Genomic DNA, 14,542 nt, shown 5'->3' with positions numbered 1-14,542 from the left:
ATCTGGTGCCAGGGGCAATGATGCCACTGCACAGCACCCAGAGGGGAGATGAACAGCTCGCAATTGTGGTCCACATTGGTAGCAGTGATGTAGGAAGAAGGATGTGAAAAGAATTTAGTGAGTGAGGAAAGAAATTAGCAAGAGGGACCTCAAAAGTAGTAATCTCTGGATTACTCCCAGTACCATGCGCAAGTGAGTTTGGAATTTGAGGATAGCACAGATGAATGCATGGTTGGAAAGATGGTGCAGGAGAGAAGGCTTTAAATTTCTAGGGCACTGGGACCAGTTCTGGAGAAAGTGGGACCTGTGCAGGTTGCACCTGAACAGAGCTGGGACAAATTTCCTTGCGGGGCAATTTGCTAGTGCTATTGGGGACGGTTTAAACTAACTTGGCATGGGCATGGGAACCAGGAATACAAAAGAACACCAAGGTGCATAGAGAATTGGAAGGGACAGATCGCACCAGAGTAGAAAATAGCAAAGTATCAGGTGAGGTCAGAGTGAGACTATCAGACGGTTCTGGAGAAGGAAAGTAGTTCTGTATTAGATGGGAGTGGACTGAGAAGGACTACGAGGAATGCAAAGACAGGATGACAATGCATGTGGGTAAACACACAAAGTGTGGTGAATAAGGTTGATGAGCTAAAAGCACAAACAGCAGTATGGGAATATGGTTTAAAAATGGTGAGGATTGGGCGCTTAATATACAAGGATAGGAAGTGTTCAGAAAAGATAGAGGAAAAAAAAGGGAGCTGGGGTAGCAGTCCTGATAAGGGGAGACACTGCAATGCTGGAAAGTTCTGAAAGGGTCGCTGAAACATTAACTCTGCTTCTCTCTCCACAGATGCTGCCAGACCTGCTGAGTATTTCCAGCATCTGCAGTATTTTGCTTTTATAACACATTCAAAGAACTTGGAGAAGAAAGAAGGTTGGTGTTGTTTAGCAAGGATAGCAAAGTCAAGCGTTTTTACTTTTGAGGAGGATTAATGTTAAAAGGAAGAAATGCAGCACTGAAAACTGAAACCGGTTATCAGGTTAAGGCAGAATGTGGCGCAGTGGTTAGCACCGCAGCCTCACAGCTCCAGCGACCCGGGTTCAATTCTGGGTACTGCCTGTGTGGAGTTTGCAAGTTCTCCCTGTGTCTGCGTGGGTTTTCTCCTGGTGCTCCGGTTTCCTCCCACAAGCCAAAAGACTTGCAGGTTGGTAGGTAAATTGGCCATTATAAATTACCCCTAGTGTAGGTAGGTGGTAGGGAAATATAGGGACAGGTGGGGATGTGGTAGTAATATGGGATTAGTGTAGGATTAGTATAAATGGGTGGTTGATGGTCGGCACAGACTCGGTGGGCCGAAGGGCCTGTTTCAGTGCTGTATCTCCAAAACTAAAAACTAAGAAGGAAACTTGGATGGCCAGGAGGTTAGTGAGAATAAGGTCAAGGAGGCAAGAAGGGAAGAAACGAAGAAACGAGAAGGAGAGAAAAAAACTGAGTGGAAGGAGACCAGAGGTGTGTCTTGGGGAGTAAGGGAAAGACTGGAATGGATGGTCTTGATCTTGGTGACAAAGAAATACATGAATTCCTCACACTAGGTTGAATATGAAAATCAATACACGTCCAGTTCCTCAGAATCTTAATGGTCAGGTGGCAATACACACAGATTTTGGTGAGTTCAGCTCAGCATGGTGACCTGCTGTCCCACACCTGGGAGACACCTGCATTTGCTAACTGTCTGACCAACTAGTGACATAGCTCTTGGGAAAGGAGGGAGATAATCCGCCTCTAGTTGGTTCCAAGATGATATGCTTAGAACCACAGAAATATTATGGCAGAGAAAGAGGCCATTCAGCCCATCATGTGTGCGCTGGCTGAAAAAACTAGCTGTCCAATCTAATTCCACCTTCCAAAACCTGTCTATAGCCTTGCAGGTTACAGCACTTCAGGTGTAGGCCCAGGTACCTTTTAAATGAGTTAAGGGTTTCTGCTTCCACCACCGATCCGGGCAGTGAATTTCAGATACCCACCACCCTCTGGGTGAAAAAGTTTCCTCTCATATCCCCTCTAGTCTTTCTACCAATCACTTTAAATCTGTGCCCCCTGGTAATTGACCTCTCTGCTAGGGGAAATGGATCCTTCCTGTCTACTCTATCTAGGCTCCTCAATTTTGTACACCTCAATTAAGTTATCCCTCAGCCTCCTCTGTTCTAAGGAAAACAACGCTAGCCTATCCAATCTTTCCTCATAACTACAATTTTCAAGCCCTGGCAACATTCTTGTAAATCTCCTCTGTACTCTCTCCAGAGCAATTATATCCTTCCTGTAATGTGACGACCAGAACTGTAAGCAATACTCCAGCTGTGGCCTAATCAGTGTTTTATACAGCTCCAGCATTACATCCCTGCTTTTGTATTGTATATGTCAGTCAATAAAGGAAAGCATTCCATATGCCTTCATCACTTTATCTACCTGTCCTGCCACCTTCAGGGACCTGTGAACATGCACTCCAAGGTCTCTTACTTCCTGTACCCCTCTCAATATTCTCCCATTTATTGTGTATTCCCTTGCTTTGTTTGCCCTCCCAAATGCATTACCTCACACTTCTCCACATTGAATTCCATTTGCCGATTTTCCACCCACTCAACCAAACCATTGATATAATTCTGGAGTCTACAGCTATCCTCTTCACCATCAACTACACTGCCAATTTTTGTGTCACCTGCAAATTTCCCAAGCTTAGTGATTTAAGATTATAACCAAATTAACTCTCTGTCAGACAACCGGAATATGCTGGCGAAACACAGCAGGCCAGGCAGTATGTGGGAACAGAATTATTGGGGACATTTAAAGTGAACTAATCAATTAAGTATAGCCTACTAACAAAATAACCTCGGAGCTGCAGAGACAGCTTATCAGAAATGACTTCATAACTTCAGGGCTGCAGAGGCAGCTTATCAGTAGAAATAGACTAACAAGCAGAAACTATCAGGACAGCTGTATACTGCTTAATAATAACCCTTTGTATAACAGTCAGCCTAATGGTTCACAAGGAGATAAGTGGATGGGAAACTGGAGTACGAAGTTAAAAACAAATTGACAAGGCAGTACCCCAAACAGGCCCTGACACCAAGAAGCTGCAGAAGTTTGTAGACCAATTGGGAACAAAGAGTAGGTGTTACTGATTTGTATGAATAACTATAATAAGGCTTGATTTGGCACGAACAGTTCAGTTCAGTGTATGTGTTGCTTTTAGTTTTAGTTCAGTTCATTGTTACATCTTCAGAAAACTAAGTACTGCAATAAAGTTTCTTAAAGCTACAGTCAGACTTCGTCTCTCTTTGTGCAACTAATGGGATCCAACACAGTATTTATTTTATTTATTTAGAGATACAGCACTGAAACAGGCCCTTCGGCCCACCAAGTCTGTGCCGACCATCAACCACCCATTTATACTAATCCTACACTAATCCCATATTCCGACCACATCCCCACCTTCCCTATATTCCCCGACCACCTACCTATACGAGGGGCAATTTATAATGGCCAATTTACCCATCAACCTGCAAGTCTTTGGCTGTGGGAGGAAACCGGAGCACCCGACGGAAACCCACGCGGTCACAGGGAGAACTTGCAAACTCCACACAGGCAGTACCCAGAATTGAACCCGGGTCGCTGGAGCTGTGAGGCTGCTGTGCTAACTGCTGCGCTACTGTGTCGCCCTTATCTGTGAAAAGATGAAGTTCTGTTAATATTTCAAGTCTATAATCATTTGTTCTGACCCTCTGGCAGACTTGGTAGTTCACTATCCGAGCTAGACAGGTCCACAGTTCACTAGGCACTGTGTTGTTCCACGTTGCTTTGTTTTAGCTGGTAAAACTTCAACATGGACTTGGGAAACCTAAGCTTTGGCTCTTGCCAACATGCACCTAAGCTTTCTTGTCTTAAAGTGAGGTGTGACCCTACTGGGAGGGAATGTGCACTCTTTTCGTGAGCTTAGAAATGCAACCTGTGTGAACAGGTCAGTAGTTTGTTTTGGAGACTCTTGTATGGTAATGGGTTTCTACTCATATCAGTCGCTTAAAAAAAAAATGGAACTCCTAATCTAGGTTAACACAGCCTAGGTAGATAGTTCTTTAAATTTTACATAGATTTAAGTGAAAAATGTAATTTTGTTAATGCTAAGTATACATCTGAAGGGATACTCTGAGAAAGAATCCATTACCATGTAGTTTCATTTCAATCTGAAACAGGCTAGTCATCCCAGTCTCTTTGGGAGTAGAAAAGGTGTCTCTAAACGACAGGCTAACCATTGGCAAGAGATTTTTTGTGTGTTTAAATGTAATCATGTCTTTTTTTAATTACCGTTATTGGGAGTATTTTTTAAGGAGCTGACAAACTTTGAGGTTCATTATAATGGGTACAAACAACTATGAACTTTAAAAAAGGAACTGTTATTATACACAGATTAATCTTTCTAAAATAGTACCTACCAACCCACTTTTCAAATTTTTGATTCTTTTCACAGACACCTTGTTTGCAACCAACCAGGCCCAGGTGGGTGCATACTGCCACAGATAAACATAAAGTAGATGAGGCTGCTCTGAAATCCACATCTCCTTTACTTGATTTGCCATACCAACTAGCATCAGTCTGACACAGCGAGTCGTGGGCATTTTGCAAGATTGTACAGAACTCTCAGTTACAGCCTAAAGAAAAGCAATAGTAAGTAAGGCCTCTTTCTGTGCCTTAAACTGTCTATGATTCTATAAAATCAAAATATTAATAAAATGGGATTTCTAAACACACCTACGCATTATTTTAACATACCAGCCAAGCTAACAGTCTGCCCCAAAGGTAAGTAACATTTCAAATCAAATAAAAATTATCTAAATGTGCCCTCAATTAGAAAATGAATTAATTATCCTTTATATATCCATAAAAATATTTTTCAATTCACTGTTCCATTGAATCGTTAAGATAAAAACTTACTGGTTCCGTTCTAATATGTTGAACTGTTCTCAATATTCTTAGTGTGACTATTTTAAACATTGAGTATTTAATTAGAAGAATAACATTTAATGAAAAAATAAAAATGCAATTATTATAATGTAAACAACCACCATTTAAACAATCCTGGATACACTTCACTAATGACTGCTGGTGATCGGTATATCACAGTACCTTATTTAACACTTCAGTAAAAGCATTTTTCACAATATTAGAGTGGACCAGTCCTGGACAAACAGTGCTGATTACGATGCCTGGATAATTAGCAAGTTCCGGTCGAAGGGAATTAAAAAATCCCTAGAAAAGAGTATACAATATAGAATAAGTGTTAGTGCTGTGTATGATGCAAGTGGTAGCCTTGTTAAACTCTACGAAGCTTGTTATGGAAGGATAATGCTGGAACCTATCGTTACTCAGTTTCACATTTATTGTACTGAGTAAAAGGATTACAAACATGTGGCTCCTCACTTAAAAACTCTCTACAGTCTCAGTAAGTATCTGCTCAAGACAGACCCCAATTAACACCCTCCACCTGCATATAATCAAAAAATTGATACACAATTAACAGATTCCCTTCTTTCTTTTACAATACATGGATTAATATGCTCAAACAACATTTCAAAATTCATTCCATATTGGGTACAAAGTATTACATTGTGAGCCGCCCCTCCTCTATCACCTCTAACAATTTCTTTGTTTCACAAGTATAGGTGGTCTGATTAGCAAGTTTGCAGACGACACTAAGATTGGTGGAGGAGCAGATACTGAAGGGGACTGTCAGAGAATACAGCAGAATATAGATAGACTGGAGAGTTGGGCAGAGAAATGGCAGATGGAGTTCAATCAGGGCAAATGCGAGGTGATGCATTTTGGAAGATCCAATTCAAGAGTGAACTATACAGTAAATGGAAAAGTCCTGGGGAAAATTGATGTACAGAGAGATTTGGGTGTTCAGGTCCATTGTTCCCTGAAGGTGGCAACGCAGGTCAATAGAGTGGTCAAGAAGGCATACAGCATGCTTTCCTTCATCGGACGGGGTATTGAGTACAAGAGTTGGCAGGTCATGTTACAGTTGTATAGGACTTTGGTTCGGCCACATTTGGAATACTGCGTGCAGTTCTGGTCGCCACATTACCAAAAGGATGTGGATGCTTTGGGGAGGGTGCAGAGGAGGTTCACCAGAATGTTGCCTGGTATGGAGGGCGCTAGCTATGAAGAGAGGTTGAGTAGATTAGGATTATTTTCATTAGAAAGACGGAGGTTGAGGGGGGACCTGATTGAGGTGTACAAAATCATGAGGGGTATAGACAGGGTGGATAGCAAGAAGCTTTTTCCCAGAGTGGGGGATTCAATTACAAGGGGACACGAGTTCAAAGTGAAAGGGGAAAAGTTTAGGGGGGATATGCGTGGAAAGTTCTTTACGCAGAGGGTGGTGGGTGCATGGAACGCATTACCAGCGGAGGTGGTAGACGCGGGCACGATAGCGTCTTTTAAGATGTATCTAGACAGATACATGAATGGGCAGGAAGTAAAGAGATACAGACCCTTAGAAAATAGGCGACAGGTTTAGATAGGATTTGGATCGGCGTAGGCTTGGAGGGCCGAAGGGCCTGTTCCTGTGCTGTAATTTTCTTTGTTCTTTGTTCACAAAGAAATGCTAGTACAATCGGATAGCTGATGACTTGGATTTACCCATTTTAGTTTGGAGATTTCCTTTCTCTCCAGCATTTGTTTCAATCCAGCAAGGTCAGTACATAGTTTTTTTCTCAGTCACTCACTTTTTGTAGAGTGTACATTGTCCCACAAAGGATGATTATCCCCATAACAGTCAATGGGCATCTTCAGTATGTCCCTTGTTCAGAAATTCACCCAAAATATTTGACAAATAGAACCCCACATCCACTACCTGTAAAGCATTCAAATGTGCAGAAAAAAATTATAATAGTACCTTCTAGAGCAGGAGGACTGTGGCACAATAAAGGCGGCAATTTGGGATTCCACCCATAGACCAATTGATAGGGACTATAATCCTCCAACCATTCAACCATCTGAAGCAAATACTTCGCATGAACCGCTGATGCCAGGGCAGTTGTCAACTTGTAGTTTGGCTGGTCAGCTAAGATTTTATGCAGCATTTCATCAACTACTGCATGACTCCTTTCACAGAGCCCACTGCTGAAAGGACTTTTAGCTACAATATTCATAACCATAATGTTCATGTTTTCACACATGTCTCTGAACCCATCATTGGCAAATTCCCCTCCATTATCTGTCAGAAACTTAGCTGGTGCCCCAAGTCCAGTCCTTATCCATTTCTCCATAATTTTGTCCTTTCTATTATTGTAGGAAGACCAAATCTACTTGCTAGGTCTATAAAATGTAGAATTAAAATATTCTTGTCTTTATCCCATACCTTTAAATCCATGGCAACCACCTCCGTTAAAATCACGTGCCAATGGAAGGCTGACAATAGGACGTGATGGTGTCCTCCGTTTTTTTTTTTTAATTCAGATTTCACACTTTTCACTCATCTATTATCCTCGTATACTCATCAGTCACACTTGCATCCTTTAGCAGGGTTTTTAAATCTCTGACCAGAAGGATGAGAGAATTGTCTGTGTAACTTTAAGATAATTTGCCTTTTATCTCTCTCTGATTCTTAAATAACTGATGCCATTAATATTGTTCTAGCATTCTGACTAGTAATGTCAAGTTTTGTTCAGGGTATACAATAATACTCTGACTGGCTTCCCAAAAACAACTGCCTTATCCTGCTCCATATCAAGTTTTATTTATGTCTTTTTCATTGAAGGCTTATTCAACAGTAAAAAGTATCCCTCTAAAGACTACATCGGTACTGATAAAGTGGCTTACTCCAGCTATTTTATATGGAATTGCTACTCTTCAGTGACTTCAATGTGTTGTCATCACCAAACCTAAAGCGGTAGTACTTTTATACTCCTTTAACCTTGCACGATCCTCACTACTAAGTGCATCCAGATAACATTGTTAATCAATCAGTTCAACGTGCTGTTGACCTGCAAGCACTATCCAATATAGCACAGTTGAACAAATCCACAACTAACACATTCATCCCAGGACTAAAACTCTTTGTGACTAGTAGAATTTTTTTTGGATTCATCAGTATCTTCTGCCTCAGAATTCTCTGCGTTATTTCGAGGACTCTGCCCCTCTGTTTTGGGCAGCTCATTGCATAATTATTACTTTGAGTCACATCTGAAGCACCTATTATTTGTTCCGTGGGCATTACTGGGATTCATTCACCTATGATTGCTGTTCCAATTCTGTCTTCTACTATAATAGTCAGACCTGGTAAAGGTGCATTCATCCACATTCCTCCTCCTTCAACTCTTCCATTGTACTTATGCCTGCTTCCAGTATCTGGACCATTTTGAAATCTAGTAAACATCGAGTCCTGTTTGTTCTACCAGGGCTGCAGGAAATGATACTTTCCCAGGAATTTATTTAAGGCAGCGGACATTTGATCCAACAGGGAGTCTTTGTCCAAGAACCAAATCCCAGTTAGAACCAGGAGCCTGTCAATATGCGACACCCTCGCACAATCTAGCAATTTAAATGCTAGCACTGAACCACGGATCTCCAAACTGAATTTCCTCAATCTTCTATTCAATCTGTTAAAGTCCATGATATATTCCTCCATTGAATAACCATCTGTTTTCCAAAATATATCAAAGTCTGACCATACCTCATACACATTCAATAGGTCATCTTTTAAATTTTACTTTTGGTAGGAAGTGACAACACCAAGGCCATACCTTGTTTCCTCTTTGGTAGAGTGTTATGACCGAGGTGGGATGAGTGCACTGTCTTTTCTAGTCCCACTTCTCCACAGGTCACATATTTTTTAAATGTTTACCCAGTTACCAATACAGTCAATCATATACTCTAAGATTATCCATATGACATTCAATTGGTATCCTATCTTCAGTATGTCCCTTGTTCAGAATGTCACCCAAAATATTCGACAAATTGAATCCCATATCCACTGCCTGTGAAGCATTTAAATGTGCAGCGAAAATTAATTATAGTACTTTCTAGAGCAGGAGGACTGTGGTACACTACAGAAGGCAATTTGGGATTCCGTCCATAGACAACTGATACTGACAATATCCTCCAATCATTTGGGATCACCACCTGCAAGTTCCCCTCCTGACTTGGAACTATATCACCGTTCCTTCACTGTCACTGGATCAGAATCCTGGAACTCTCTTCCTAACAGCACTGTGGGTGTACCTACCCCACATGGACTGCAGCAGTTTGAGGGGGCTCACCACCACCTTCAAGGGCAATTAGGGATGGGCAATAAATGCTGTCCTAACTAATGACGTCCACATCCCATGAACGAATAAAATACACCAACCAGGTTTCTTAAACAACAAAATTATCAGATTATAAAAACAAGACTTATCCATTAATGAAGCAAAGCATTAACAGACTGAAATATGAAAATTCCTCTTTTAATTCCCCTACACACCAGCTCTCTCTCTCACACTGAAAAGAATAAAGAAATTCTCTGCAGAACCATGTTACAAAAAAGACAGAAAAAGGAATACTTTGACCACATACTTTCTAATTCATGAAGTGAAAAAAAGATGATCTGGAAAGATGCCAGTTGTCCCTTTTGGTCTGGCATCCAAATACACAAAGGCAGGACACTGGGATTTTTCTGGAGCAGTTCTTTTCAAGTGGCATCGCAAATTAATCTGGCAGGGTTTTTCCAGCTTCTCAGGAGAAATGTGGCATCAAGGGTTTCGGTTATCACACTAAATATGCTGCGTTTTTTCAGCGACAGGAAGAAAGAGATGAGTTGGGTGTTTTTTCCTTGGCAGGCTGATCTTCAACTGTCTTCAAAACAGTTCACGCCCCAACTGAACTAGGAACAATATTCAAACCCCAAACAGAATGTCAACCTCCTGACCTCCACAAACCCCGGCATGTGGCTTCTCTGCAAACCTCTTCCCCGCCCCCCCCCAGTCCAAGGTTCCTGTTTATTTATCTTAAGGCAGGTGATCACCAGCAAAGGTTGTTTTCAGCACTCCTTGATTCTTCCAGTAATGCTTTCATAGTCAAGTGGCCTTTCTGTGACCCAAGTGAAAAAAAACAAAGTCCAGCATTTCTTCAGACTTGCAAATTAATCCATTTCCACAATTTAAATGAGTCCTTAAGAACATATTTTTAAAAAAGTAGAAGCACTCTCATAACAGAGATGCAACCCGTGTCCACATATCCACTTCATTCTTCCACTGGTCATATGGTTCAGACTCAGAACATCGGCGGGTAATCATACCCTGACAATTTACACTTGCTTTCTGCCATATTTTCCACAATAGCCTGTGATATTTTAATAAAAAGTCCTAGTTCCCAACCTTCAGTTTTAGGCAACCATCCTCTGCTGCCATGTTAAACTCCAGAAGGCTTGCTATGGAAAGTGTCATGCAGGCCCCCACCTGCCAAGAACAAGGCACATGAAATTTTCAAATTGTTGCTGGGAAGAAGAGAAGTTTAGTTTAGTTTTAGAGATGCAGCAATGAAACAGGCCCTTCGGCCCACCAAGTCTGTGCCGACCATCAACCACCCATTTATACTAATCCTACACTAATCCCATATTCCTACCACATCCCCACCTGTCCCTGCCACCTACCTATACTAGGGGCAATTTATAATGGCCAATTAACCTATCAACCTGCAAGTCTTTGGCATGTGGGAGGAAACCGGAGCACCCGGAGGAAACCCACGCAGACACAGGGAGAACTTGCAAACTCCACACAGGGAATACCCAGAATTGAACCCGGGTCACTGGAGCTGTGAGGCTGCGGTGCTAACCACTGTGACAATGGGTTGCCAGGTCCCTGGCTTGAAAGACATTTTTGCATATTAACAGACGGTGTTTGGGATCAAAGGAGCTATCTCCTGCTGCAATACAATCCACAAACCGATGTGGTCAGACCAGTTAGTCACATGATCAGGCCATGATCAAACCAGCTCCCCCAGAGGAGACTGCATTGGCACTGCAGGCAGATGACCATGAGGTCTGCCTGTCCGAGACTTTCTTTAGCAAGTTAGGAGACCCAGAAAATGAATCAAATGCACTTTCCCTAGCTGAGGCTCAGCGAGTCGACCCAGCATTACGATAGTTGGCACAGGCTGCCCAGTCTGAAAGTGAAGCAGAGGGAGTCATTGATTGCTTCTATCTAAAGAATGAGGTACTGATGAGGAAATGGAGTTGTCCTCACAGACTTGGGAGCAAGGAGTGGACAGTAGTTCCAGTTAGTGGTGCCGCAGAGGTACTGGAGAGAAATATTAAGAAAGGCCCACGAGACTATAGTGGCTCTATATGCTGGTACATGAAGGACAAAGCCCGCAAAAGACAGCAGTCTAACTGGCCAAAACTCTGCAAAGATGTGGTGGAATATTGCAGCAGTTGCCACATATGCCAGGTTGAGGGGGAACCCCAACCTACAGTGAAGCCTGCACCCCTAAGTCCTGTACCAATGTTAGGAGGACCCTCCAGCTGAAGGCTGGTGAACTGTAAGGGACCCCCGCTGAGAACAAAAGGGGACAGGCAGGCACCCGACTGGCAAAAGGTTAGACAGGGAAGGGGAAAAAGTGACCAAGAGGGCAGGTTAAAGGAGGTCCGGGAGGAATCCTGGATAAAAACCCCAACTGTCCTGTCAGCCAACCCCGAACAATTTGAAAAGTTAAATCCCATATCCTGCTATGTAAATGCGGGCTCTAGAAGCACCCCACCAGAGTTCGGCACAGTAGGTTACCACCGCAGCCTCACAGCTCCAGGGACCCGGGCTCAATTCTGGGTACTGCCTGTGCGGAGTTTGCAAGCTCTCCCTGTGACCGCGTGGGTTTTCGCCGGGTGCTCCGGTTTCCTCCCACCGCCAAAGACTTGCAGGTAATAGGTAAATTGGCCATTGTAAATTGCCCCTAGTGTAGGTAGGTGGTAGGGAATATGGGATTACTGTAGGGTTAGTATAAACGGGTGGTTCTTGGTCGGCACAGACTCAGTGGGCCGAAGGGCCTGTTTCAGTGCTGTATCTCTAAATAAAAAATTAAAATAAAGTTGCTTACAGCATTTACAAGAACCTGCAGAGACAAAGAAAGACCTCTAGGGGGCACAGAAACCATGAGGGTGATGCCTCACTTAGTCGAAGTGCCACAGGGCAGTGCAGTAGAGTTTGCACACATACCTACAGGCAGGAGTGTCCCAGAGAACAAAGAATTCAACAAATAATCCTCTCCCACAGTCAGAAAATAATGGAACCACCCATCACCTGAAGTTAAAAGCCTTTGCATGACTCAGCAAAGCACTGAGAGAGAGTTCAGGATAGAGTCGCCATTAATGACTCTTTTTTAAAAAAAAAAAATTACCTCAGCAGGAACGAAGACCCTAGGCAGTCATGGCAATGGGCAAACTGAACAGAAACTTCCCCAAAGAACCACATGTTTACTAGGATGCCAAAAAGGGGAAATTAAAGCAGTAAACAAGAAAAGACAATTTTAGTAAGTTAGGATTTATGAATGAATGGGAATAAGAGAAATGCATATCTTTTTCCTGTATCTGATATATTTTTCTCTCGATCCTTTTAATGAAATGTGCCTTTTCTCAAATCGCATTTCATTCCCTTGAGTGTGGAGGGGTCATGCAGGCCCCCAGCTGTTAAGAATGAGGCACATTAATTTCGCCACATGGACATTAAATTTCAAATTGTTGCTGGGAAGAAGAGAGAAGGCTTGTTACAAGGGGTTGCCAGGCCCTTGGCTAGAAAGACATTTTTGCATATTAACAGACAGCGTTTGGGAACAAAGCAGCTATCCCCTGCTTCAATACAATCCACAAACAGATGTGGTCATGACTAACTGGCTGTTGCAGAGTTTCAACTGAGAATTTTAAATTGTAGAGACAGTGGCTGGAATTTTATGCCGCCCAAGCGGGTCGAATGATGGCGTGGGGGTGGCATAAAATTGAGCGGCAGGCTTTGGGAGGCCTCATCGCCCCAATTCTGCCTCCGACCAATTTTACGTTGGTCTGGCAAGGGGGGGGTGAGAGACGGCCCGCCCACCCGATGCCAATCAAGACCCTTAAGTGGCCACTTAAGGGCCCTCACCCGCCGCCACAGGTATTTTGCAGGGTGCCCGATTGAGGGCCGCCCCCACCTCCCACCCCAACCCCGGGAACCAGGATGCACGCCCCCGTCCCCCCAAACGACCACCCTATCCTCACCAGGGCACGACCAATTCCCCTGGTGAGGCTGCCCGAACTTATATTCTGTCCCGGTTCTATTGCGCCCTCCTCGGTTGGCTGGGCTGCAGTCTCAGCAGTGGCCACCGCTCCCGGTGGCGCTATTGAGACTAACAGCTGCCGGCCCACTGATTGGCCGGCAGCTCACTGAGGTGGGAGCTCCTCCCTCAAATGGATGGAAGAATCCCGCCTGGGGCCAATTAAAGCCTAGGGATCCGTAAAATACGGGACGGATCCCCAGGCTGGGCGGGAGCGGCACCGACATTTATGTCAGAGTCCGGCTCCCGTCCGCCCAGCATAAAATTCTGGCCAGTGCTTGAACTGGCAGAAAGCAAAATGCTCCAGGACTGAAGAAGACCTCCTGCCTGTCTGCTCCCATCTCTTTCTCACGGAACTCCAAAAACCCACTGAAGACACATGAACCCCAAGAGAGAAAAGTCTCCTACAGCAAACAAGGTTTAAGAAGAATACTGGGCCCTAACAGATCTACCTACAAGCAAGGACTCTACAGTGAGCTCGAAGACCTGTAACAAAAACTCTTCAGATACTGCCTCAAACTTTTCCAGTTTATTTCTGCTGCTCTTTTCTGTCCCTATCTGCATATGTGTATCGTGTATGCATGCTAGAATGGGCGCATCGTGTATCTGTAGATGTTAACTGAATTAGAGTTTAAGAAAATTTCACTTTTCTTCTTTAAACCTAAGAAAGCCTGTTTGTGCTGGTTTCTTTGCCTTATAATTAGAAAGTGGTGAACAAAGATTCACCAAAGGGGGAGCTAAAAACACGGTGTGTGTTTAAAATTAAACCCAGTTACAGCGAAACCAGGTGAAGGTTGAAAGGGAACCCTAGACCTCTTTCTCACCTGGTCGTAACAAAAACGTAATGCTGGAGCCTATGTTTACTCAGATTCACATGTATTGTACAGAGTAAAAGGATTACAAACATGTAGCTCCTCACTTAAAACCCTTCACCAGTCTCAGTAAGTGTCTGCTTATAAATACTCAAGGAAGATGCCATTTAACGCTCTCCATCTGCATATGATCAAACAATTGATACACAATTAACAGATTAACAGCCTTACTATTATCAAACTATTTCTATTTTTAATTTTATTATTCCACACATCTGTTTCACATGATGCTATGCTTGGCAGTATACTCAAAACCATCGATATGCTTTAGTCAAGCCATCAGAATTTTCCTATGAAGTCTAAACAAAAAAAAAATCAAGCTTGGCGGTCTGTGATTTAA

The 14,542-nt window shown here is 43.1% G+C and overlaps 1 protein-coding gene across 5 annotated transcripts in view; it reads right to left on the bottom strand.

The window, feature by feature from the left end:
• The window catches only part of dhrs7 (dehydrogenase/reductase (SDR family) member 7), a 40,184-nt gene that overhangs the window by 3,326 nt on the left and 22,316 nt on the right, over positions 1-14,542 (bottom strand). For all 5 annotated transcript variants that reach the window (XM_068038804.1, XM_068038801.1, XM_068038803.1 and 2 more), the window contains 2 exons: positions 5,174-5,296; positions 4,483-4,698 (listed from right to left, as the gene is read on the bottom strand). In XM_068038804.1, the coding sequence (XP_067894905.1) occupies positions 4,483-4,698; positions 5,174-5,296 (339 nt within the window). The remainder of the gene's footprint in view (positions 1-4,482; positions 4,699-5,173; positions 5,297-14,542) is intronic.

The sequence above is a fragment of the Heterodontus francisci genome, chromosome 9 (assembly GCF_036365525.1).
Source record: "Heterodontus francisci isolate sHetFra1 chromosome 9, sHetFra1.hap1, whole genome shotgun sequence".
NCBI classification, from domain to species: Eukaryota; Metazoa; Chordata; class Chondrichthyes; order Heterodontiformes; family Heterodontidae; genus Heterodontus; species Heterodontus francisci.
This window is presented reverse-complemented; position numbering and strand designations above follow the sequence as displayed.